The 26,898-nt window shown below is 40.2% G+C and overlaps 1 protein-coding gene across 1 annotated transcript; it reads left to right on the top strand.

Annotated features, from left to right (window-relative positions):
• Positions 1 to 5,720: 5,720 nt before the first annotated feature.
• LOC133898936 (uncharacterized) lies at positions 5,721 to 7,424 on the top strand. Its single transcript, XM_062339766.1, has 2 exons — positions 5,721 to 6,167; positions 6,331 to 7,424. The coding sequence occupies exon 2, from the start codon at positions 6,368 to 6,370 to the stop codon at positions 7,298 to 7,300; it is 933 nt and encodes a 310-aa protein (XP_062195750.1). The 5' UTR covers positions 5,721 to 6,167; positions 6,331 to 6,367; the 3' UTR covers positions 7,301 to 7,424.
• The last annotated feature ends 19,474 nt before the right edge of the window (positions 7,425 to 26,898 follow it).

The following is a 26,898-nucleotide window of genomic DNA, read 5'->3' as shown; positions in this document are numbered from 1 at the left end:
CACTAGCTTTATCTCTTCTCTTGCGGAGGGGATATCGAACTTAACAAACTTTCCCGCAACTCACCACACGCATGAGAGCTCACCGGGAAACACCTAGCTGGCTAGGAGGCTTCACCTCTAAGAGTAACAAATGCTTCATGAACTTCTCGCCGATGAACTCAAGTGCTCAAGATTGGATTTAGCTCACTTGCACTCAATCTTCCAACCTCTCAACCCAACTTACTTTTCTTCTCAAATCTCTCACTAAAATAGAGTGGGAAGGAGTTATTTTGGCTCTAAAAGGTTTTTCTTTCGTGCCCTTGCAGCAGCTCCAAAGGATGGGGGTGAGGGGGTATAAATACCCAACCTCTAAAAACTAGCTGTTACTGCACTTTTTTTTACTGACCCAGAGTATCCGAGTTAACCCAGAGACTCCGGGTTGGCACATGAACGCTTAACCGAGAACCCTGATCGGAACTCAACCTGGAGACTTCGAAACCCGGAGTATTTGGGTCTACCCGGAGACTCTGGGTGAACTAAAAAGCCCCAAACCGAGACTTCCCCTCAGAACCTCACCTAGAGACTCCGGACAACCCGGAGAATCCGGGTCAACCCGGAGTATCCGGGTTCACCACAGTTGGCACTCTAAAAATAGCGATAACTTTTGATCCCGAAGTCTGATTTTGACGATTTTGGACTCTATAGAAAGTTTATTCAGAGGGCTACACATCCCAATTGAATTCATGACCTCAAACACATTGGATCAAATTAGGAACACTCCAAAACTAAATTCGGACACTTCCATACTTTTCGCACCGGGATTTCTAAAAAGAACTCTCACTTGAGTTTGGTTAGAGACTCTTGAGCACTAAGACATGACAATTAGCTCTACATTGCATCCCTCTTAATAGTGCGGCATATCTATACTCAATTTTAAAGATAAAACTCGTTTGAACCACTTTGAGCCTTTGAATAACTTTTAAGTACCGTTTCTTTCATTCAAACCTTGAGAGTTGCCAACTTTCATATATTTTTCACTCCATATCTTCTTGATTCTTCATATGATTGATGTGAATCACTCATAACTTCCCATGGCCTCACACGGTCCTTTGACGCAAAGCCTTCACTCGCTCTTCACCACCGTCTTGGTCCTTCGGCGCCATGCCATTTACTTGCCCTTCACCACTGGATGGTCCATCGTTGCCGAGTCTTACTTGCCCTTCATCGGCTTGCCATAGAAAACCACTTTGTATTCGACATCTTCAAGAATTTACTTTATCAAATATGGAATCCACTCTTGTTCTTCACTCTTGGCATATATGATTTCAATTCAACATATACCTTCTTATGGATCCTAACCCCAACTCACTCTCAAGAACAAAACACATGGGTTAGTTCATAAAACCTAATTGATAACTTTTGTACCTTAAGTTACTTGATCTCCACATGTAACTTATTAGCCTTCATGAATATTGTCAATCTTCACATAGAACCTAACCCCACTCATTCTTAAGCACATAGCACACGGGTTAGTCCATAAAACTCTATTGATAATATCATACCTTTAGTTACTTTATCTCCATAAGTAACTTAGTCTTCAAGTTTATTACCAATCTTATTGAGATTTTTCTTCTCCTTATGAGCATCACTAAGAGCTCAATGATAACGATGCATTTCTTTTGTTCTCATGGTATTTCTCAGGAAATCCATATTCATCACTTATGCATCTCCTGAGCATCACTTAGAGCTCATTCATCTTGATATCTTTTCAATCTCCCCATTCACTTAGAGCTCATGCATATCTCTCAATGCGTTACCTATGGAATAACCTACTAACAAACTCAATACCATTGTTAGTCCGTAGGTATTGTCATTAATTACCAAAACCACACATAAGGGCTAGATGCACTTTCAATAGCATTGTGTGAGATGGAGTTGCCTTTGTACATATTCTATCTTAATTCTATAGCATTTGCATTGCATAGGATTTTGTAAGATAATCATGTTAACAAGTTTCACTTATATGTTCTTTTCACTTTCTTGTACTAGTTGTGAATTTATGCTACGTGTAATGGATGTATAGCAATTTGTGCAAACTTAAGCTCTTATTGAAACATGGCTAAAGTCTGTTGAGCAAGTTTATCTTTTCTAAGAATAAACTTGAAATGTGAACATAATCTCTTGTCATCATTAAGTATTTGCTTTAGCTTGATCAGTGCTTAAATTAGGGTTAGTTCTGTAAAAAGCTTGTGCTAAGTCGTTTTGTTCAGTTCAGCGGATTAGGGGTCTTTGACCTTTGTCTATGTAAATATTTAGCCTATGATTAACCCTTGAGAGAGCATGTGCTCTTTTGTGTCGCAAAGGCACAACTTATTTTGGCTTTATGAAAAATTACATATCTTGAATCCTATGTTGAGTTAACAAAATGAATGATCAAGTTTGAGCTAAAATTGAATCCAATACGGTGGCTTAAGGCTTCATGTGGTTTGCCAAAAAAGTGAACCCATGGTTACTTAAAGCTCACTTGAGGATAGTTAAATGATCAAATGAGAAAGTTAACTTGTGCTTTTTAATCTGCTAAGAATGTTCTTTTTTATATTGTTAAACTAAGACTTGGATTGATATATGGTGTTTGCATAGCCCGTCGGGTTGAACTTGATTGCCTAGTTTGAACTTGATATAGCACTAGTTTTTCTAACCTTTGCACTGATCATGAGACTGTGGATGCATTTGTGATGACATCTTTTAGATAATTGAGCAACATGATCAAAACTTGTTTCACTCCCAGTGCTTGTGACATGAACTCACTTTGATACTATATGCTCCTTTGAGCTATATTGTTTACTCCTCATAATGCTTTGATATCTCTAGTCCTTGCAAGTGCTTTGTGATCTATATGTGAAACTTTGTAGATTTGTATTTCATTTGCACATCTTTGGCATTGTCTTGTATCCTTAGTGTTTGCATTGACAAAGGGGGAGAAAATATGTCTAAAGATATTATGCATAAATATTCAACAAAGAGGAAGAAAATTGTATTTATTTAGAAATAAAAGGAAAAAATAGCAAATGTGCAATCATCAAGGAGGAGCATGTGTTTTTGGGTTTTTGAGTTTTCTTCCTTTTTTGAGGTTTTTGGCTCGTTTTTGCCTCTCCTAGAGTTTTTGCAATCTTTATTATGTCAAGTGACATATTTTGCTTTTTCTTAAGTTTTTTGTCACTTGGATGAGCTTATCTTGTTTTAATTTTATCAAACGAAAATCTTTTATTGTGTCAAGTGACATATTTTGCTTTTTCTTAAGTTTTTTGTCACTTGGATGAGCTTATCTTGTTTTAATTTCATCAAACGAAAATCTTTGTGCTTTAAGGGTTCTCAATGCACTCATCAATAGGGAGATTGAGAAACCAAGTTGAAATGTACTTTTATTTACTTGTGATGAGTGATTGACATTGGTATTTATTTGATTTGATGATCTTCGGTTTTGCATGAGTTTTGATGTGATTTGAATTGATTTAGGATTTCATTTAAGCATATTGACTATGGACTAACTAGAATTGGAGTTGGAGATATGTGTTTGCTTGTCTTATAGTATGTAGGTGGTGGATGCAACTAGACGGTCAACGATGGGATAATCAGGGCCAAGAGTGCTTGGTGCCAAACAATCAAGGGAGTCAAGGGTGATCCTAACTGAACACATGGAGTTCAAACAAAGTATGGAAGGCGGATGAAGACAGCGTGTTGATAAAGTCAAGCGAAGGGGATGCCGGTGCAAGTGACAAGGCAGCCCGATTGATTGGGAGCGGGAGAGACTTGCCGATGCTCAGGATCATAAGATGGAGTACACGCGTAAACATCAGAGCGCTTGCTTATGGTGTAAGCAAGTGGAGAGTCACGCTTTGAGAAGTGTGCTAGGGTTTCACGGTTTGAGGCAACCGTGGGAGGACTGGAGGAGTACGTGTCACCATCATAAAACTTGCATTGAGGCGAAACTAAGTTGTGAAGGGGCCGCAGCCATCCAATGAACCAAGAAGAAAATAGACCAAAATACCCTTAGAGGTAGATAAGAGTGTACTACAAGAGAGAGATATTTTAGAAAAAAACTAGAAAAATTAAGTGTCAAATTTCTAGACTTATAAATAGAGAGGTAGGATTATAGGAGGAGATGAACCAGCCATTTTGAGCCCCTTGTGCCATCCATATGAGAGCTTTATGCTATGATTTTAGAGGAGAGAAAGAAAAATGCTTAACCTATGTATTAGGTGAGAGCTTTGTGAGAAAAAATCTTTATAATCTCCTAAAATAGGGCTGACCTTTGTTGTAATGAAGTTTATTTTTCTTCATGTTATTATGCTTACCCCTTCTAGTTTTCCTCTATTGGTTTCTTTATAAATTTGTAAGTTTTTTGTTTCTGGATTTGATTTTCGTTTTGATTTTTGGACTGAAATTTTAACACCTTATGAGGTCATTCTTCTTATTGCTAGAGACATAAAATTCGTATACACACACTTATACGATGGAGTCTTGAATTCCCTTGCCTCTAGATAATTAATTTAGAGAGTTTCATTGCTCGGTATTTATCTTTCTTTTTTCTTTGCAAGTTGTGATCTTTTGAGTGCTAAGACACATAGATTGATCTTAAATGAAACATATGAACATATACCATCTGTGGAGTTATGTTGTCTCGATTTTCTCTTGTTAAAACTTCTCTCTATTTTTGCTTTCGCTGAAGATTTGAGGTGCATTGGGTGATCCAAATAGAAGAAGGCCATTTGATTTCATAAGAAATTTGTTAAGGCGTCTATTCACTCTTATCTAGTCATCAATCTCGTTCCTACAGTATTGATCCTGTGCTATAAAGATTGCTGAGGATGTAGGTTGTACCGTGTTGACTGCACGATTGATCCTACTATGATGCGCTAGATTTGTTGACGATGATAGCGGGCGATGCCCAAGCGACCAAGAAGACAAGCCGTGATGAAGAACTTGAGTAGTTACGTGGAACGCTTCCCAAAAACCTTATTCGGTGCAAGATCTCTTTCGGTTATCGGTGCATACCGATGGCAGGATGGAGTAAACTATAGTGACAACGCAACAACGAGAGAAAAAGGAAAAAAAAACCTCTAATTCTTATATAGACTCATGTAACAAGAGCGTTCTCAAATCGAGTTCTACTCTCATTAGTAGTCTATCTTCTCACTCCAATAAAATGAGGGTCTTTAGATATATATAGAGAAAAAAATTCACTACCTCCACCTCTATTAACAATATGATACTAATATAAGATTGATCTAATCATAAACCGTATCTTATAATTCGAGTATTTAACATTTATTAAAAAATATTAAAGTTAAATGAGCTCATGTAATTCAAACGGATAATAGATAAGGGTTAAGCCCTCTTGCCCCATGGTAGATCCACTCCTGCTGACACAGTGACAGGTGACGACTGTAATACCGATCAGTCCGTCACTGATGGTGGAGCGTGATGTCTCCCGGTCCAACACGGCGTAGGTCAGCTTGGACGTTTGAGTCACTCTTGGCATTGACCGGTACTTCCAACAAATTGTCAGCTTGTTGGCATTGAATTATACGCGCAGCGTCCTCGTGTATATGTCATCGATTAGGCTCGCGATCTGGAACGGCGACCATTGACTGTTCCGGTTCTTACAAATGGACCGTGGGGGGTCCGAAAACAATCTTCCAAAAATGAACTAATTGCGATCACACATTCACACTCCAGCTCTTACAAATGGACTATTCCAGCTCTTACAAATGGACTATTGCCATACAATGAACCACACAATTGTATGGCAATAATGCAATAACCATCAAAACTCGAGGCTACTCCCAGCAGCCACTAAACAATGTTCTAGTGTTCAAACAAGAGTTGGTGGTGCACCTGGTAAGAAAGCCACAATTCGCGATCCATAAAAAATCACTTGTTGACTCAAAACCCACGAGCCTCTTCCGTTTAGAATTCTCCATCCCATTACCACCTCGCGTAATCTAACCATTAATCACCCATGATTGGATCTTGGCATGCGTTGTGGCGTTAATCTTGCCGCTAATCGCCACCCCTAAGCTAGACCCCCTACTGCTGCTTCTGGTACAACTTGCACACTGCCCGGTGGCAGTTCAAGAATCGAGGAAGCCAACGTGACTCTCAGTTCTGACAAGCCATATCATCAAGTAAACTTCTGAATTTCTCTCTCTCTCTCTTCGGGTCTAGTTCAGATGATTTCAATTGTTTCTTTAGGAAGAAATGCATGCTGAATTTGTGATAATGGAGAAGAGAAGGATAAATGTTTCCAAAGAAGCGTGATTTTAACAATCTTGCCTCGTCGTGTTTCAGATATTTTTGGAGCGAGAGAGCTGAGAGGAGGAGATCGATGGGGTGCGTCTCGTCCAAGATCCTGGCGAAATCAGGGAGCTTTCAGGAGAAGGTGAGCCACAGCTTCCAGAGGAGCAGCGTGGTCGAGGAGATCATCCTGTCCAGCTCCAAGAGCAACGGCGACCAGTTCCTGGCCCTCCTCTGTACGTCGAACTCGTCGGCCACGGCCGGGAAGGTCAAGGAGTCCGAACAGAGCCCGGCGGCAGCGGCCGAGCCGGCCAAGATCGAGACTATCAACGTGTCCGAACTGCTCGCCGGGCTGGAGGAAGAGAATTACGCTGCGGAGCAAGGGCAAGAACGGCAGGACAGTCGTGAGGACGGCGGCAAGTCGCCGGCTCAGTGCGCGGCAGACAGCGTCGCCGGCCCATCTAGGAGTTTCCGCACGGTGGAGGAGTTCGATGCGCTGGTGACGCAGAGCAGCTCGTCGGAACGAGCAACGGCGGTAGCAGCAACGACGTCCAGCCACGGCGCGACGGCCGCGACCACGGAGAGCAGCAGCTCGTCGGGGCTAGAAGAGCTCGCGGGACAAGGCGAGGCGGAGGCTGCCGGCGCGAAGAGGCGGGCGAGGGCGCGGCAGCTGGGCGAGCTGAAGGTGCCGCCGGCCTTCGACTTCTCCAAGTCCGGCAGCCTGCGGGACTGGCTGCACCGGGGAGGGCATATCTTCTCGCCGGGCTCCTACGTCACGCCCAAGTTCGGAACCGCGCCGGCGCCGGCCGAGCACGGAGGTCACATGACCGCAGAGCAGCAGCAGCACGCGGTGTTCGACCCGGAACTGGTCGCGCAGTTCGAGCGGGCCATGGAGCAGCTGTCCGATGACGAGGAGCGCGTCCTGAATGAGATCCTGGAGGCGCTGAAGTTGGACGCCGAGGAGGAGTGTACGGCGGCGTTGGTGAGAGTGAGCGATCAGCCGGTGGCCGTAGCTTTGCAGTAGGGTAACCGGTGAGGTAGAGTTTTGAGTTCTGGTAGCTTTTTGGATGGTTGTAGTGTGATTGTAAAATTGTAACTTGTAAGTAAGAACTGTTCACCAATGGTTTGAGTAGTTTCACTATTCCTTACTCGTGGGCATGTGATGTAGAAGTATGTTTTGTAGATTTGTTTCGTACTGTGAATTTGAGTCTGGTTTAGCAGTAAACTAGAAAGATAGCGTGGCTTTGTCGCGCCTCCTGGGTATGGATAACACTTTCATGAGTTATTTGATAAAGTTTGAACTTTAAAAAGGTATCAGGTATGAAATAACAGTTGTATATTTGGATTGAGTAATGCAACATCAATAACAGGGGGGACACGGTGCATAAGCTTATGGAACTGCAAGTGGATTCGGGGAGTAAAGCATCTTCAGACATTAGACTGTTTCACTTTTGTACATATTGCAGACAAGGTTACATGATATTTAGAGTATGAGATATATAATTTAACATATCAGGAATAGTAGGTGGTCCTATTGTAGTTTACATAACACTGTAGTGATGAATTTGCTGGATACAGTGGCATGCATCTCGGTCCGATATTTATACATCAAAAAGATTGCACTTGACAAAAGGGTATCGATGCCCAGTAGAGTCCAAAATGGTCAATTATACATCAAAAAGTTAATTTGGTCTTGCAAAGTAGCGTTTTCTGATGCTTAAGAGGCTGCCATTTCTCCGTTGTCACTGCCTGAATGTATGTATCAAAACAAAGAATGAAGCATAAAAACAATGGAGTATAAATATTAAAGGCTTCATAAAGACTAATGTGTTGCATGTAAGTAAAAGGTTGATGGAATTGAGAAACAATGCAAATCTCATCTTGGTATAAAAGACTTATGCATTGAGTATATGCCTCAACTACAATGATTCAGTGCACGACAGCTGGACAATGTTAGCTAACTGGTACTGGATAGTTGAACCTTTAAATACTATAAAAAATCCGTCAAAGTTGCTGAGGTTTTGGGAACAAAAATAAATGTCACAATTTATCATGCCATATAAAACCACTTAAACAAGCATCACTAACATCTTGTTGTCATATAATTGTTGCAGTGTTTCACAAAGTAGCAGATAAATCATTTCAGAATATTGCAGGTATCTCAAAATGTAGCAGGGGCTAGAATGTTCATATTGGAGTGCAGAAGCAATAAGCACAGGAACATACCTATGGTATTATTTTTGGTTTTTTTGCCATGCGAAGGACCTTTGTTAAGAACTCTAGTTTGATAATCATCATCATGTGATTCTGTAGGTATGTTTTGTTGCGATATAAATGAAGGGAGCGTAAATAAAATAGTTTTAAAAATGATGTAAAAGTGATGGGAAAAATAATTTACCTGTGCATCCAATGTTGTTTCAGATAATCTTTTCTTTCCAACAACATCGGGTGGCGATACAATCCTATGTATAAACAAATTTTAATTTGTTGAGTTGTTAAGTGTGTAAGAAAGTATACTCATTGGTTCTTTATATGAGAAAATGTTACATACTCAGTTTGTTCTATTTCCATAGGTTCTGGCAAGGTCGTATTCAGCATTGTATCCTGCAACATTAAAAGAAGTATGAAACTAAAGATATTGTAAATTTGGATCAATAAGGCTTGAGAACCTTATTTTAATGAATAATATGAATAAAGCAGAATGTATAATATACAATTATTGTTGTTATCATAAGGAATAAATATGGTACCATATAATCATTGAGATGAGCTATCATGAGACAAACCTGTTTTTGATATAGTTTTGATTTGATAGGAATGAGTGGAGCTAGATCTTGTGTGTCTGATTCAAGGTTTGCATAAGCAGGTGGAGTAGTGGTAGAACATTGAATATCACTTTTTGGACGGATTGGTATATTTTCTTGTTTTCCAAACTCATTCACAATATGAACTACTTCGAAAGATGGATTTGGATTATTTGCACTTTTCTTTGGGATTATCCTGACAATAAAAGTTTACTTTTGGTTTAGTATGCCTAATATCTCTGGTGGTACTTGTGACCTGTCGTAGACATCTAAAAGTTTGTCTACTGGTTTGTTGATAACTTCTTGTGTGACGTCACCAAATAAAATAAATTCAAGTTCACATGTTTCATCAGCGACCATGATCGATAGTTTGTACCTATGAGGTAGATAGTAGTCATGATTAGTATTGAGGTTAAATTGGAATAAGGAAATAGTATGTTAGATACCTGTAATCAGCATATATGCACTTGCAGTCCTCTCTTGTACATTGGTGTTCTGAATTGATCAAACGGGATCTTGAGCGGCATGACTTGCAAGCTGGATAAGACTACCCTTGTTGTACTAACAGTTTTGTAACTATAACAGTACATCAGAATTTATGCCCCTATATATATATATATATGTGTGTGTGTGTGTATATGTATGTATATATATCAATAACCAAGCCTTTGTATAGTAGACAGACTGTAGGTTGGAAGTAATGAAAGTTAATTGTGTGTTACCACTTGTTCAAAAGGATTGATTTATTTTTAGTTGTAACACCGTTTTCTCTTCAATTTGAGTTTGAATAAGATCGTCACAGTGTAATTCTATTTTCTCCACAGTTTAAATCTTAGATGTCATCCTGTTGTATATAAATGCTTAGTTTATGAGGCATATAAAATAATATGAGAGCTTCCTAGTATAAGCATTACCTTGCATAAAACTCTTTGATATTCAGAATATCTTCATTTATATACCAGCGGCATACTGAATTTTCACTTAGAATGTTGGTCTTTTATATTGTTTCATTAGTGTTCCAACAAAGATAATAATGATTTGTTGGCTTTGTCCAATTTGATATACGAGATCTCTGTCAAGTTCAGTTGCTCTTGATCCCCAAAGTGATATCTCCATTATTGTTCCACTGTAAGGTAGATTGATTTGTTATTAGTATTGAAGCAACGACCTTATTGATCTTTGGTTGAAGAATAATCATGTAAGTATGCAGGAGATATTATAGAGAAGTAACAATATAATAGTGCTAGTTTCGAATATTATTATGAAATATATAGAAGGCTAATGTCGGTTTAAGGGAGCAACTTAAGTACATTTGCATTGTTTATTTGTAGTTACATAATTATCTAATATATATCCAAATTTTGAAATAAAGATATTTAGGTGGGTTTTTAACTAACAAAGTATTTTTGGATTCATATATTATGCTCTAGTTCTGAACCTCAATAAATATCGGAAATACATGGCACCAATATTGGGGCATAGTGCAGGTGTAGCACCTTGCATTATAAAATTTATTGTCACAAAAGCTGCCAAATGAAATACATGATTATGTAAGGCCTAAAGTTAAGATTGTTACCTTAAATCTCGTAAGATGACGATTCGTTTCACCTGCTGCCTTTCATTGGTGAGACAGATGATTGCAGCGTTAGATACAATAGTTACTTGGCCAATTACATTTGTAAATGAAAAGGGTTTTAAAAGTGTTGTACTATATAAGATATAAAGTAGGGACTCAATACCTAGAAATTTCTTAGTTCTGTTTGTGTATTGTTGCAATGCTAAAAGAGGTGCCAGTGTATAAACATATCTTGGAAATGATGGTGGTTTTGTAGCTACCTGGTTATAACAATTCTCCTATTCAATCTTATCATGTATGGAGGTTGGACAACTTTAAATGTAGATTTAGCGCTTTTCACTAAAAATTTCTAAAGAACAACAATTTTCCCTTCTGCAAGATGGTCTTTCAGTTGTATGATAACATCTGATGGTACTTCATCATATATTGAATTGTTCTGCAAGGTTAAAATATGATAATTATAGAAGAAATATTAGGACAAACAATTTACATAGCAGAAGTACTATAGTTAGTATGTTACCTTCTCATCAACAATTATTAGATCAAGGTGTCTAACTGGACCTTCGTCCTTTGGTCCTCGGAATTCCCACATTCTTTAAACTCTTACGTATATAATCTGGTTGTAGGACTTAGGATTTAGATCAGATAGTATATTGTACCCTATCCGACTTTAATAGTTAGTCATTTGCCAATAACAAATAGAGGAAACATAGGAATATTTATTGAAGATAAGTGTGGGCATTACAACCAATCTAAAAAATTGTTAAGCTGCTCAAGATAATATTGATACTTACACATAAATTCTAAATTTTCTTTTAGAACAAATGATTTGCTAAAATTTAATACATCAATAGCTAATGCTATCAATGATGCAGAGATTTTTTTTTATGTAGCAACATATGTTGGTAATTGTAGTCTACTATTGGGAAGCCATATATTTGTTGAAGAAGATGATTGCTTGTAGTGCAACTTGTTCACAAGGTGATAGTAGACATTGTCGGGTATTAACCCATAGGAAAACTGGTCTTTCCATTGGGGAAGGTATATCCATCTCGAGCCTAGCGAGTAAACATCCGTATTCGCTGATTTTGGATATAAATGATGCATATTTTATTTTGCAATTGGTAATTACTTTTTTAAGTAATTCCATGAATGAGGTCTGGATGGTAGACATTCTATATAATGAATAAAAAATACAAAGCACCCCATATTAGATAAATCAGTAAGTTATCAATGTAGACCAAAATATTGTATACGTACAATTTAAGGATAGGTTGTGTAAGATACCTTCGGTTGTAGTTAAGAATATGCTGTTGTAAGTACTATTGTGGAACTGCAGACAAACTGAGTAGATGCTGAGGAGGAAAACATGGTATTTATTTTAGTATAAAATATTATGGATTCAAAAGTGAATAGGGTGGATTTCTAATTCTAATGTATTTATATAGAAATTGGCTACTATAGGACCAAAATATATTATCACTTTTTTTAGTATTTTTATGATGGGATTTATATATAGTTAAAAACTTCTTTGTATACAATATGTCGTGTTTTATTTCCACATGTTCCATCCTCATTTTCAATAAGTATTTTTAATGTAATTATGGCATTGTGATGATACACTGATGATGTAACGCTCCATATCATGCTTTCCTACACTTACGGAGTACATTTTGTACTCATACCCGTTGCTTTCTCTCTTGCATTCTTCTGCTGATCAGAAGCTGACAATGAAACTGCATCATATGATGGAGATGACTTCAACCCGGAGCTTCTTTTCTAGGCTAGTGTTCCCTCAGTTGACGCATGTGGTAGATGGAAGACCCTTTGGCGCTAAACTTTATCTTTCTGGTGTGTTTTTCTTCTAGATCATTGAATCCTTTTGTAATAAGTTATGTCGATAATGTAATTATGGCACTGTGATGATACATTGATGATGTAACGTATGTATGAAACTTGATCATAGCATACGTGTAATTGTATCTAGTTTTATTCCTTTAAAACTGGGTGTTATAATACTTTGAGAAATTCATAGAACTGGTTGATCAATTGATTGCTTATGAATCCAAACTCGATCCTCTGTACTACACTACACTACTAGATTCATTGATGGCTTGCGTGATGATATCAAATCAATTGTGATGGTTTAGCGAACTCCCGATTTGGATACTGTTTGCATTCTGGCTTCATTGCAGGAAGAGGTCGGAGACTCGATGCGACGATGGGAGTTCCAGAAACTGGAGTAGACACCGTCGAGTCAAGTGGTACCGCGAGGAGCACTTCCATTACCTCCTCCTCAAACCAAGCCATCCACATTGGAGTTAACGGAAGACTGCCGGGGACTCGAAGTTGCATGGAGTAAATATGGCAATGACAAAATGCAGCTTTGCACTCATATCGATGAGCATGCAGTCTGTGCCATCGTTGCGTGGAGAAATGGAGCCGTGACCATCTATGCATCCCAACAGTACAACGACATGGCATCAAGAACTATGGGAATTGTTCAATTGTGAGGAAATAGAAGAGGATCAAGAGTAGTCCAAAGAAGGTATGTTACTGTCAATTTCTTATGCTGCAATGTGCAACGAAACACCCAAGACTCTGAAGTTTTATGGGATGATACAAGGAATAGAGATGCTGATGATCATTGACTCAGGAAGCTCACGTACATTCCTTAGTTCAGCTATAGCCTAACATACCAAGAGAGTGACTTCATTACCAAGGCCTCTGCGTGTACAAGCAACTAATGGAGGAATTATGCACTGTACAGAAGAAATTCAGCAACCAACTTGGTACATCCAGGGAACTAAATTCCATACATCTTTCAAGATATTGCCTCTTCACTGTTATGGAGCCGTTATTGGCATGGATTGGTTAGAGGTGTTCAATCCAATGAAAATTCACTGGGGTTGTAAGACAATGTCCATACCCTATAGAGGCAGCTAGGTCACTCTCCATGGCATGATGCTGAACAATTGTAATGTGCTACAATACATGTAGTCGAATCTGAAGACAAACATAGAAAAGATACACACATAACAGACCAGATTCGAGCTCCTTTTTGATTAGTTCAGTGCCATATTTCCAGAGTCTCAAGGTCTTCCCCCTAAGCGATTCTGTGATCACAACAATCCCTCTATTGTCGGGTGCCAGACCTGTAACAATGAGACCCTATCGATATCCTCTGACCTTGAAGACAAAATTAAACAACAAGTGCACACCATGCTCCAACAAGGCATTATTCAACCGAGTACAAGTGAATTATCTTCTCCAGTACTGCTTGTCAAGAAAAAAGACGGTGCATGGCGTTTTTGTGTTGATTACCATCAATCGAATGCTCTATCAGTGAAGAGCGAGTACCTGGTTCCAGTCATTGATGAACTGTTGGACGAGTTGGCCAGAGCTCGTTGGTTTTCCAAGCTATATTTGCGAGCTGGCTATCATCAAATCCGTATAAGCTCAGGTGAGGAGTTCAAAACCATCTTTCAAACTCACGCAGGCCACTATAGATTTTAGGCAATGGCATTCGGTTTAGCGGGAGCTCCAACTACATTTCTCAGTGCTATGAACACTACTTTAGCTCCCTTACTACGCAAGAGTGTGTTGGTGTTCTTTGACGATATCCTAATCTACAGCCGCACATTGGATGAACACACAACTCATCTGAATTAGGTGCTGCAACTACTATGCTGAGACAATTGGAAGGTGAAAATCTCCAAGTGCTCGTTTGCCCAGCAGGACATAGAATACTTGGGTCACATAGTAAGTGCAATAGGAGTTCAGATGGATGAATCCAAAATTGCGATGATAAAAGACTGGCCCATGCCAAGTAATGTCAAGGATCTTGACACTTTGCATCTAGCAGGGTACTACCACAAATTCGTCCGACACTTTGGATCAATCAGTTGGTGTCTCATAGATCTACTGCACAAGCACACCATGTTCATCTGGACAACCCACACGGAGACCACCTTTCGCACATTGCAGCAGGCCTTGATCACAGTGTTGGTCCTTGCCTGCCAAATTTCTGCAAATAGTTCCACATTTAGACTGATGTGAGTGATCTAGAGTGGGTGTCATATTGATGCAAGACGGACATCCATTGGTATTTGTGAGCAAATCATTGGGGCCTAGGACGCACGGACTCTCAACCTATGAAAAAGAATACTTAGAGATTATGTTTGCTATTGAGCAATGACACTCTTATCTGCAACACAACGAGTCAGCATCCATACCGACCAATGCAATTTATCCTATTTGAATGAACAACGTCTATATACTTCATGGCAGTAGAATGTATTCACCAAGCTCCTAGGCATGCAATACCGGATCTTCTACAAGAAAGGAAGCGACAATAGAGTCACAGATGCTCTATCACGCCATCCTAATCCAGGTATGCAATTGTAGGTCATTTCATCCTGTCAACCAACTTGGCTCACTGAGGTGATCGCCAGCTATGAACATGCTCCCAATGCCAAAAAATTACATATTATATTCTCAACAAACGATTCGAGTGCAGGTCAGTACACATTGCACCAGAGCATCATACGCTACAAGCACAGGATATGGGTTGTACATGATGCAACATGACAACAAAGGATAATTGAAGCCTTGCACAACAACGCTCTAGGCGAGCATTCGGGATTTCCAATTACTTATAACCGAATTAAGAAGCTCTTCGCGTGGAAAGGAATAAAATGTCAGATCCACAAGCTTGTGACTTCTTGCCAAGTTTGTCAGCAAGCTAAACCAGAATGCACTGAAGGACTAGGCCTCTTACAGCCTCTGCCAATACCTAAACAGTCATGGCAGGTCATCTCACTGGATTTCATCAAAGGTCTTCCATGATCTGGCTGGTACAACACTTGTTCGTCGTGGTGGACAAGTTTTCCAGGTATGGGCACTTCATCCCATTGTGACATCCTTTCTCAGCCACCAAAATTGCCCAAGTTTTCATGGATACAATGCACAAGCTTCATGGCCTGCTTCTTTCTATCATATCCGATCGCGATCGCATCTTCACCGGTGTCTTTTGGCAAGAACTTTTCAAATTGGTCAGAATTCAATTGCACATGATTTCGCCGTACCACCCTCAGACCGACGGCCAAACAAAACACTTGAACTAGCATGTTGAAACATACCTTTGTTTTGTCAATGCCTGCCTACACAAATGGAGCTCCTGGATGTCTCAAGCTGAGTACTGGTACAACACCAGTTTTCATTCAACTCTCAACAAGTCACCCTTCGAGGTACTATATGGGACTTTGCTGCACCATTTAGGCATCGAATACATGAATGGTTGTGCAGTCACTGACATGACCTCGTGGTTACAAGAACGATCTCTGGTTGATCGCCTCCTGCACCAACTCTTGTTGCGTGCTCAACAACAAATGATGATTCACGCTGACAAGAAGCGTTCTGAGCGCCAATTTGAAATCAGTGTTCTCATCTTTTTGAAACTACAGCCTTATGTTCAATCGTTTGTAGCGGTCAGATCCAACAAACTGGCATCCAAATTCTTCGGACCGTATCGCGTTGTTGCCAAAATTGGACCAGTGGCCTAAAAATTGGGAGCTTCCACCTTCTAGTACCATCCACCTGGTCTTCCAGGTTTCACAATTGAAACTGGTTGTTGGCATCAAGACACAGGTAATTATAGTACCATCTCATTCTGACCAATCATGCAGGTGCTGGAGTGAATCCTGCAGTGTTGCTTGGTGAATCGCGGAACATCTACAATCGCCCAGGTCCTGGTGAAGTGGTCACCAGTGCCGGCCGAGCTCGTGATGTAGGAGGACACTGATGCTCTACACCAGTGTTTTCCCTTGGCACCTGCTTGGGGACAAGCATGTTCACAAGGGGAGGGGAATGTTAAGGCTCAGCATGGGAAGGATGTCAAGGCTCAGCACGGGAAGGAGATGACAACTGAAGACCACCGGTGTGTGTTGAGCAGGCTGCGACGGTCCAGCCGCAAGCCACAAGCGAGCCCGCGTGTCCATTGAGCCGAGTGGGTGAACGCATGATGTGTTGGGCCCAACCCATGTAAGCGTGCGTATTTAGGTAGCAAGAGAACGGGAGAATGAGGCAAGCTGTAAGACACAACTCGATCGGCAATGCCGTGAGATATCTGCCTGTCCTAAACCTAGAACCCTTCTTTGTCTCCTATCTCAGTTCTTCCCCAAATCATCCCTCTCTGCTGCTAACACTCGAGTGTATTGTTTCATCCATATAAAATTACACTAGAGATATGCTGGTGGCAAAGATATGATTAAAACGGGAGAATTCCTCCTGATTTACAGAAGAAACGGGTTGTCAGGCGGCGGCAAACACCAATTTGTCAGGATAACTATGATCCTAATATGGTTTTGCAACTTCTATTAAGGCGATTGGCAACTGGAAAAAGAAGGGTAGGATAGGGAAAGGAAAATGAATAGAGGGTTGGGATAAAAACTAAAAGAGAGATGGATGATTGAGATTGAATTTCAGTGCACATATCCCTTTCCCTTTCCTAATCCCCTGCTATCAAAACGCCACCTATATGTTTAGAGCATGTTTGGAACGCAGAATTCTCACGAGAAAAATCTCAATTTCATCTGTGGTCGGTTGTTTTGCTGAACACGGAGGAAGCAGCAGAGGAAAGAAACCGTGCATGTGTTTGTCTCTTGTGCACCACAGGAGCACTGCAACCACCGGCGGTGCCGTCAGGATTTGTTAAAAAACAGCCTGTCTGTAGCCGCTATCCACGATTATCAAAGAAGCCAGTAAAGCATGTCCATAGAAAGAGAAGCCGATCGAATTTCTCAAGCTTCAGAGAGGTGATGGTATGACAAAGTTGCGGCCGACGCGTATGCACGAGCAGTAGAGTTTATACCTCTCCGTGACTCGACAAGCAGGACTGCTGATGACGACTACAAATGTGCCGACGCTGCTAGTTAGAAACAGTTAGCTGATTCACTCAAAGAAGAAGAAAATAATTCATGAAACAGAGGCCAAGCAAGCATTCAGCCATTGTGCCTAAGCACAAGTGAGCAACAAAAGGTTTCCGGTTAGAATCTATCCTACAAAGCCCATGAGGTAGTTCAGGGAAGCACTCAGCTCGCAGCACCAGGCTGAAATTCCGGAAGTCTAGGAAGACAACCAGTCACACAAGCATTTGCCACTCAAGTTACAGAACAAGCCGTTGTAAACAATTGAACCACCAAGTGCGAGAACCAGGAGGAACCGAGGACAATGCAGAACCACTGATCCCATCTGTAATATTACATGGGGGCTTCCTGAAAGGCACGCACATCAAAATGTTAGCATACCAACTGTGATCATCGGTCAGCATCTGGCTTGCTTCCGTCGCCTGTTGTCAGCCCCAACATTCTGAAAATTCTCTCCCGTATGTCCCAAATCACCACGAAAAATTCTTGAAAAATTGGGAGAGACAGGGAGTAAACTCGAGCTTCGTTCTGCAAAGTTCCAAGATGTAACGAATTCGGGAGAGTGACAGCTAAAAAAGAGAAATGCTCATGGGGTGGTCGTTATTTGAAATACCGACCATCCCTCACCTCCCCTTATTCACTTCCGTACATTCCAAATCAACACGAAAAACTCTGCGAGAATTGGAGGAGGCAGGGAGTACCCACCCCTCCCCTTTTCATTATCATGCAAAGTTTCAAACTGAAACGAACCCAGGAGACAGAGAATGAAAAAAGAGAAATGATCACGAGCGGTGGTCGTTACTTGAAATACCGACCACCCCTCTACCTCCCCCAGTTCAATTTTATACGCTCCCAAATCACCACGCAAAATTCTACACAAATCAGGAGAGGAAGGAAATAGATCCGCATGATCCTGCAAAATTTCAGACTCATAGGAATTAGGGAGAGGGAGAATAAAAAAAGAGAAATGCGCATGGAGTGGTCGTTATCCGAAATATCGACCACCCCCTTCTCCACCAATTCACTTGTGTATGTTCCAAACCACCACGAAAAATTCTACGAAAAATGGGAGACATGAGGAGTACAATGTCGTAGGATCATGCAATGTTTAAACCCATACGAATTCAGAAGAAGAGGAATCAAAAAGGAGAAATGTTCACGGGGTGATTGTCACACCCGATTTTACAAGATGATAAAATTGAATGTAAGCTATATATATATATATATATATATATATATATATATATATATATATATATATATATAAGGATTAGTTTCATCATATATATAGTGACGTTATTAGTGATAAAAGTACTATATCGAATAAAAATAGTTTTATTGAAATAAATACTAGAGTTTTAAACAGCAGCGGAAGAACACGAAAAAACTCCAATAAAAATTTCAGAGCACACCACAAGAAATCGACTAGGGGCAACGCGATATCGAACGCTCCGTATTCATTATAGTCTTCAGCTTTTTTGATCTCTATGTAATCTTCTCTAACTGAGTAATATTTATTATTAGAAATAGTAAGTGTGAATACATATCGTACTCCGCAAGTGTGACAAAGCATGATATGAGGACTTAATATAAGAAATATTTGACTTGGTTTACTACATCTATGACATCATAACCTATAACTCAAAAAGACATAGCAGTCTTATTTACTATGTGTGACAACAAAACTTTAAAAGATACATCTCATTAGATTCCATTCTATTACTAAACTCACAAGATATTCCATATCCAGTTACCAACTCATCAGGTCATCACTACCCGACTACCAAAAACTAATCATCTAAGATCCCCTACTAATCATGAAGAAGTCTAAGTCCACTTTTGACCGTGAACACGGCTGATATATCCGTTTTACAGTTTACAGAGGTTGCACAATTTACCCACGAGTTGTGTTTGTCTCGTTTGCAGTGCACATCGGCGCTTTACATACTTCCTTTGGTGTGCACTGAGATGCCACTATAAGGCCTTTATAAAGCGCCTCCTAATCCGTATATATCCACTAATGTTTCACCGCTAACAGGGATTCCATCCACTGCAGAGGCCCCCTCTTGTGCCACTCAACAATTAACTGGTGTAAACAAAATAAGGAGGACATCTAATTAATTGGCTAAGCTATACTTATATAAGCCTCGTAATTGTGCTGTTGTGCCAGATTACATGTCCATAAATTAGTCCTTAGGATCCCAAACTGGTACTACTATCAACCCACAGTGCATACCCACACCTATGTATACCCGCACCATCATCATACCACCTCCTGCTTAGAATCCCTATGTTCCATGCTACTAAAAAGATTACCAGACCTAATTCATGTTGTGTAGACCATTAAACAGATTAGCATTTAAATCACCCAACTTGACAGCACAACTAAGCAATTCTACCACGATACCCAAACTACAACATAAACGACAAGGATAATCATGGAAGAATCTAGTAAACTCTAGTTATGGGATTCATATTGACAAGCATGCAATATAAATAAAAGACACATTTTTCTACAATGGGTTGTGATCGAGGACACTTGCCTTCTCTGAAGTGCTGCTCAAAGTCATCGAAGTCATGACCTTGAATATCCCCGAACGGCTCCAGGATAGGATCATCTACATGCAGAGAGAACAACATACTAAGAACAAGTGCAAAATGAAGCTAACACAATAAACAAATGCTAAGGCTCGCTAGGTTACGATTTTAGAAAGATTTAGGTGCAAGAACCGTCCAAATCAAAGCTGTGACACGAAAAATATGACTATTCAAATTTTAAACGGATGAGAAAGATGAAAACTATTTTTCTAAAATCAAACCTAATTTTAAAAGGCTAAAAACATTTATTTAAAATTATTTTATAGCATAAAACTGATTAAAATAATTTTATAGAATTTATTGGCATTTTATAGAAATAAAACTATTTTATATGCAACAAAACATATTAAACACATTTATTTTGTAAAATAATTTTTTAAAACATTATCATAATTAATCTAGATTTTATAAAACTATTTCCAAAGTTAAAACATTTATTCAAACACTAAAAACTATTGTTAGAATTAAAACATAATTGAAAACCTATTAAAAACATTTATTTAAAACATATACTAATTTCTGGATTTTTTTTTTCTTTTAAAAGAAAACCTAGTTTTGGAATTATTATATTTTCATGATTTATTTTTCTAAAGGAAATTCAAATTACTGCGCAACCGATGACATCATCGCTGACCAGGCTTGCTGACTGGGCTCAGCTTGCTAATTGGGATGCCATGTAGGACAAAAACGCCTACGTGGCGCTGACGTAGTGGCTGACAAGACGCATCACGTTGGATTATAAAGTGCTGACTAGGATCAAACGAAGGGGTATCTCACCTTTTAATCTCAGTCATTGATCGATGATCAGACGATGAAGGACGGGCTACCTTAGCTCCGGCTCGGGACAGCGACGGTGACGAGGTCGGGACAACAGTGCACGATCGAAGATAGGTAGAGATGTCGTTGCAGTGCTCGAGAGGCGATAGCGAGCGGCGGATCACGACTAGGTGCTTACGGCGAGTTCGTTTGAGAGTTGGAATGGCGTCAAGGGAGACCGGAGCGGCTTGGTGGCGTCGAGTTTCAACAACGATGGTCCGGTAGCCTCTGGAGATTGATGGCGGCAGAGGAACTCGATGGAATCGGTCGGGGATGTTGATGTGCGGATGGTGAACACAGGCGAAGGCTCAATCAGTGTTGGGAAGGCTTGAACGGCATGACGACGGTGAGGGAGGCTCTAGGAGGAGAAAAACGGACGGGATTTTGGGGTTTGGGTGCGATGAGGCGAAAGGGAGCTCAGCCAAGGGTCAAGGTAGGGTTTATAGCCGCGGGAGGGGCGGTTGCCGAGATGGGAGGAAGTGTGCTCACGTCGAGATCGTGGGCGTCGACGGTTTCGGCAGGCAGAGTGAGTGAGGGTGGGAGGTCGGGGATGATTGGGCGGGGCCCGCACGGCAGAGAGAACATAGAGAGAGATAATAGAGAGGGAGAAAAATAGGTGTCACATTGATATATTTGAAATACTGACCACCTCTCTTCTTTGACAGCTGAACACCGACCACTGCAAATAACTTTCCTACACTGAAAATCACCACCAAAAGTTACGTAAAAAAAAACTCAGACGGGGATTACAGTGGATCATCATCCTGCGAAATTTCACACTGAAACAAATTATGTAGAGAGAGAAGTAAAAAAGACAAATGTTCATGACGGGGGTCGTTGTCTGAAACTCTGGTAACAGTTCCTCTGATGTTTTCAGCTGTATTGGCTCAGGTTTGCAGTCCTGGGAGCGCCTTCAATGCTCCCATGTATCCAATTTGGTCCGATTTGCTCCCAATGTATATGAAATATTGAAATATATTCGTAATGGAAATCAACCAGCACAAGACAGCTGAATATATCTGACTACGCCACTATGCGAGGCGGCAGCAGCAGCAGAGCATCTAAGCAGAAGAACAAGCTTGGTAGGCCGCGTTGGGTTAACTCCTCTCCTGATTATGTGTTTATCAGATGTGCATCAGTTGATTTCGGTACTGCTGCTGCTAATACAAGTCTGACATTCCTGGACCGGACCTGCAAGTCTGGTGGATTAAAGGTCTGTTTGGTGGAGTTTTTTGTGATCTAATTTTTTTTTGGAAGCGATTGTTTTTTGAAGAAGCGAGATTTTGTGATTGAAAATGATTTTTTAGTGATTCTTTAAAATAAACTTACTTAGGGAAGTGATTTTAATTAAGTGAATTAAGAAAATATGGTTTTTTCAACTTCTAGTATATAGTTTATTTCATAAAACCATTCTTACAGAATCACTCTGAAAGTTGAAAACTGTAAAGTAATATTTAGTAGAATTCCCACTAATTTTACTTTAGAAACTGATACGAGAGTTTTACCAAATAGATTCTAAATATACGACGGTCACTGGAATATGTGCAGCGTCAATTTGATCAGGAGATGTTAAGGACGTGGGTCGTCGTTTGAAACCCCAACCACAGGAATCTTCAACGGTTGAGGAAAGCGGCTGGCAATCCATCTCCAGGGCTCGACAGGCAGGACAGCCGCAGATTTCACTACAAATGTAATTGATCCATGAATACCGAGGCCAAACAAGCATCTGCTTACAATTACAAATCACTATGAAATATCATCTGGCTTGGATCCGTCGCCTGTTGTCAGTCCCAACATTCTGAAAAATCGCTCCCCTATGTCTCAAATCACTAAAAAAAAAATTCTGTAAAATTCCAGTCTCAAATGAATTTGGGAGAGTGAGAAAAAAAAAGATAAATGCTCGTGGGGTGGTCGTAATTTGAAATTCTGAAACATTTGGGAGAGGAAGGGAGTACACCCACGCATGATCCTATAAATTTTGAAACTCATACGAATTCGAGAGTGAGAATAAAAGAGAGAAATGCTCACGGGGGATGGTCGTTGTATGAAATACCGATCACCTCTCTCCGTCCCACAATTCGCTTCTGTACGCTCCAAATCACGACGAAAACTTCTGAAAATTTTGGGAAAATCAGGGTGTACACCATGGAATTGTTCTGCAGAATTTGCATACTCATATGAATCCGAAAGAGTGTTGGATCGATATTGGTAACTAGAGGGATGAATTGATATTTTAATATTTTTTTTTTGAAATTGATAGCATTTTACTATTTTTTGCTTCTGTATGCTCCAAATCACGACGAAAACTTCTGAAAATTTTGGGAAAAGCAGGGTGTACACCATGGAATTGTTCTGCAGAATTTGCATACTCATATGAATCCGAAAGAGCGTAGGATTGAGATTGGTAACTAGAGGGATGAATTGATATTTTAATAATTCTTTTTTGAAATTGATAGCATTTTATTATTTTTAACCCAATGCACCTCAAAACTACATACGAAAGCAAAAAAAGACTAACAGATTGCAACACTTCCAAAATAAAGTTACTATTCGATGGATGAGAACTCTAAATTTCATTTGAAAAAAACTCCTAAACTCAAGATAACTAGCCGCTGGAAGAAGAGATTCTTCAAATTGATAGATCCAGAGGTTTCGGATGGATCAAGATAAACTCATATGAGATGATTAACCCTCTAGTAATAAGAAGAACACCTCTAATATGATCTAAAATGAGCAGCTCTTAAGAAAAACAAAAATCAATAAGAAAACAACAAAACTTACACGAAAATATGGGAGACAAAAGCAAGAAACCGGAAGAAAATGACTAAGCATATGCAAAAACACTTTTTTCATTAAGCTCAGAGGAACACCATCTTTTAATAGATTACAAAGTGTTTTTCTCACAAAAACTCTCACCTAAATATAGGCTAAACACCCCTCTCTGCCTCTCCACACAACACAAGTGGAAGGTTCTCAAAACTCTCAAAGGCTCTAAAAAACCACAAATCATATCCCTCTATTTATAGGTCTAGGAGGCTTGCTTAACCCTTCGAGAATCATGTGCCTAAAATATCCTTCATTTACAATATACTCCTACCTACCACCAGGGTAGTTTTGTTCAAATTTTTCTTCATCCATCAGATAGCCATGGCGCATTCATGATTTAGATTCGCCTGAACGCAAGCTTCACGATAATACGACGTGCACTCCATCGTCGCACGATTTTTGTGGCTAAACTGGGAAACTGCATTGCACGCTTGTCAAATTGTGACTCACATCCACTTGCTTACAACTTAAGCAAGTCTTACTATGTCGATGCGTGTCCTCCGCCTCGCGATCTTGACTGCTGTCAAGTCTCTCCCCCTCCTGATCCCTTAGGCCACCTTATCATTTGCATCGGTATCCTTTTATCTTAACTTTATCAACATACTATCTTCATCCTCTAATCCTCTATCTCATATTTTGTTTGACCTCCACATGTATAGTTAGAATCACCCTTGACTTCGCTCGACTCCCTCGATCGTCCTGCACCTAGCTCCCCGCTTAGCCCCGATCTCCTCGTCATCAGTCACTAAGTTGTATCCATCACCTACACATCATAAGACAAGCAAACATGAATTTCCAACAAATTCCAATACCCTCAGAAGTTAGTCAATAACAAAAATCCCTGCAAAAAAAAATCATATCTCACTACAACTGTAAACGTCGAATAATCCGGTGTTGACTCCTCCTAAGCGTCGGACCATCCAGCGTGCTCAACTCAGTAGACCAGGTTGCCTTAAATACTCGCTGCAAGAAATAGTTCGACGTGTATTCATGCCCATCACTAGACCATCCGACATGTCCATTCTTGTCGGAACCCAGTTTGCAACCTCTCTGTAAGAAATGCTACGGCGAAGCATCTGGCGTACATATTGCCTAGCATTGGACCATCCGACGTATACATCCGCCAGAGCCAATTTGCAATCTCTCTGCAAGAAAAGCTCCGATGTTCACTGATGCCTAACACCGGACCATCCGACGTGTACTTTAATTTTTGCTTCCTCATTGAGATACTCAGGCGAGTTCATTTTCTTCAGCACCAGATCATCCGGTGTATACAATTTTTCTGAACTCAGTCACAAACCCGCCAACTCTATTTCTCTGCAACTTTGATTAATTATGATCATAATTGCATTGCATAATCATGCCCATAAAATATCAAAATCATTAAACCAAAATAACACTATTATCAATCACTCATCACATATAAACTAAGGTACATTTCAACAGAGATAGTTGCACCGGAGTATTTTCAGGGAAAAGAAGAGAAGGTTTAACTCGCCAGATGGTCCGATGTGAATGGAATAAACATCGGATGAATGCATAGGAGTATTTTACACAACGAGGCCGCAAATGCGCTATTTGGCTCAGGATAACTCAACAGATAGTCCGGTGATGAAGAGACTTCACCGGAGACTTCACCAGAGCATTTTACACAGAGAAGATGTAAAAGCTTGGATGGCTCAAGATAACTTACCAGAAGGTCTGGTGATGAATTTGAGTATACACCGGAGAATCCGGTATTCAGAAAAAGTTTGAGTAGAGTTCCAACGGCTAGTATCCACTGATGTACACACCGGATGGTCCAGTTCTTATACTATTGTTATCACCGGATCATCTAGTGATAACAGTAAAGTTAAGCTATTGGAGCAACAGCTAGTCCGCAAGTTTGAGGCTATAAATACCCCTCCACTCGGTCATTTGAAGGTGTGGCATGTTGCTGAAGTCCACGGAACCCCATATACATTTGAGAAGACATCCAAGACACCAAAGTGCTTAAAGTGATCATCCAAGGCGATTAAGCGCAAGATTAGTGAGTGATTAGTGCTTATAGGTCTAGTGAGAGTGTTGCTAGGTAATTACTGCATAGAGAGTGGATCAAGGAGTGATCCAACCGTGTACCGAGAGGTACGCCGGTACCGTAGAGTCTTGTTGACTCACCAGCAACTTGTTGACCCTCCGACATGGTATGAAGCGACGGCAAGACACATGTACGGGGATGTGGAGATCATTACCTTGGTGACTCAAGCTCCGAAGTGATCACAGCTGCAAGGGATCGGAAGAGAGTCTTGTGGTGAGACCTTGCCTTGGTGGCTTGGTGGCTCATCCGGGTTGAGGCCCTGTCTTTGTGACTTGATGGCTTAGTTGTGATTGGGTGTCGACCAGGAACATATCTCTGGTAGAGCTCCAACGTAGACTAGCGGTGGCATTCATGCCATCGATACCATGAAAAAATCCTTGTGCCGAGTTTTCTCTCTCTACCTTATTTATGTTTCCGCATTTACTTACTTGCAATTTACCTTCTTAGATAGGTTGCAAGCGTTTTGATTGGTAGAGTAGACACACTAGATAAATCTAGAGCATATTTAGATAGAAATTGAAATATGTTTATCTTGTGAAGTCTTTGGAGCCATTAGTTTCTAAGTGTCCTAATTCATTCCTCTCTTAGAACATCACCGATCCTCACAACTGGTATCGGAGTCAAGGCTCACACCTTTCATAAGGACACAACATTCAAATTTTATTTGAGACCCCGTCTCATTTTGATTTGTTAGGCTTCACCACCTAGTTAGTTGTGACGTTCGGGGTTAGGATGGATACCTATAGCGCTCCACTTTTCGATGGCATAAATTTCTCCGTTGGAAAATTCTAATGTCTTGTTATTTTTAAGCCAATGGTCTAGATATTTGGAGGGTCACTGAGGAAGAGATGAGACCTCGCATCACCAACAAGGAGAGGTAATTAGATGCATTGGCAAAAAATATCTTTTTATCATCTTTAATTGTTGATGCATTTAATCGTGTTTATTATCTCACCAATAAACATGATATTTGGATTAGTCTCATAGAAATACATGAAG

Source organism: Phragmites australis, chromosome 18 (assembly GCF_958298935.1).
Source record: "Phragmites australis chromosome 18, lpPhrAust1.1, whole genome shotgun sequence".
NCBI classification, from domain to species: domain Eukaryota; kingdom Viridiplantae; phylum Streptophyta; class Magnoliopsida; order Poales; family Poaceae; genus Phragmites; species Phragmites australis.
The sequence above is the reverse complement of the archived record's forward strand: the minus strand, read 5'-3'. Positions and strand labels throughout refer to the sequence as shown.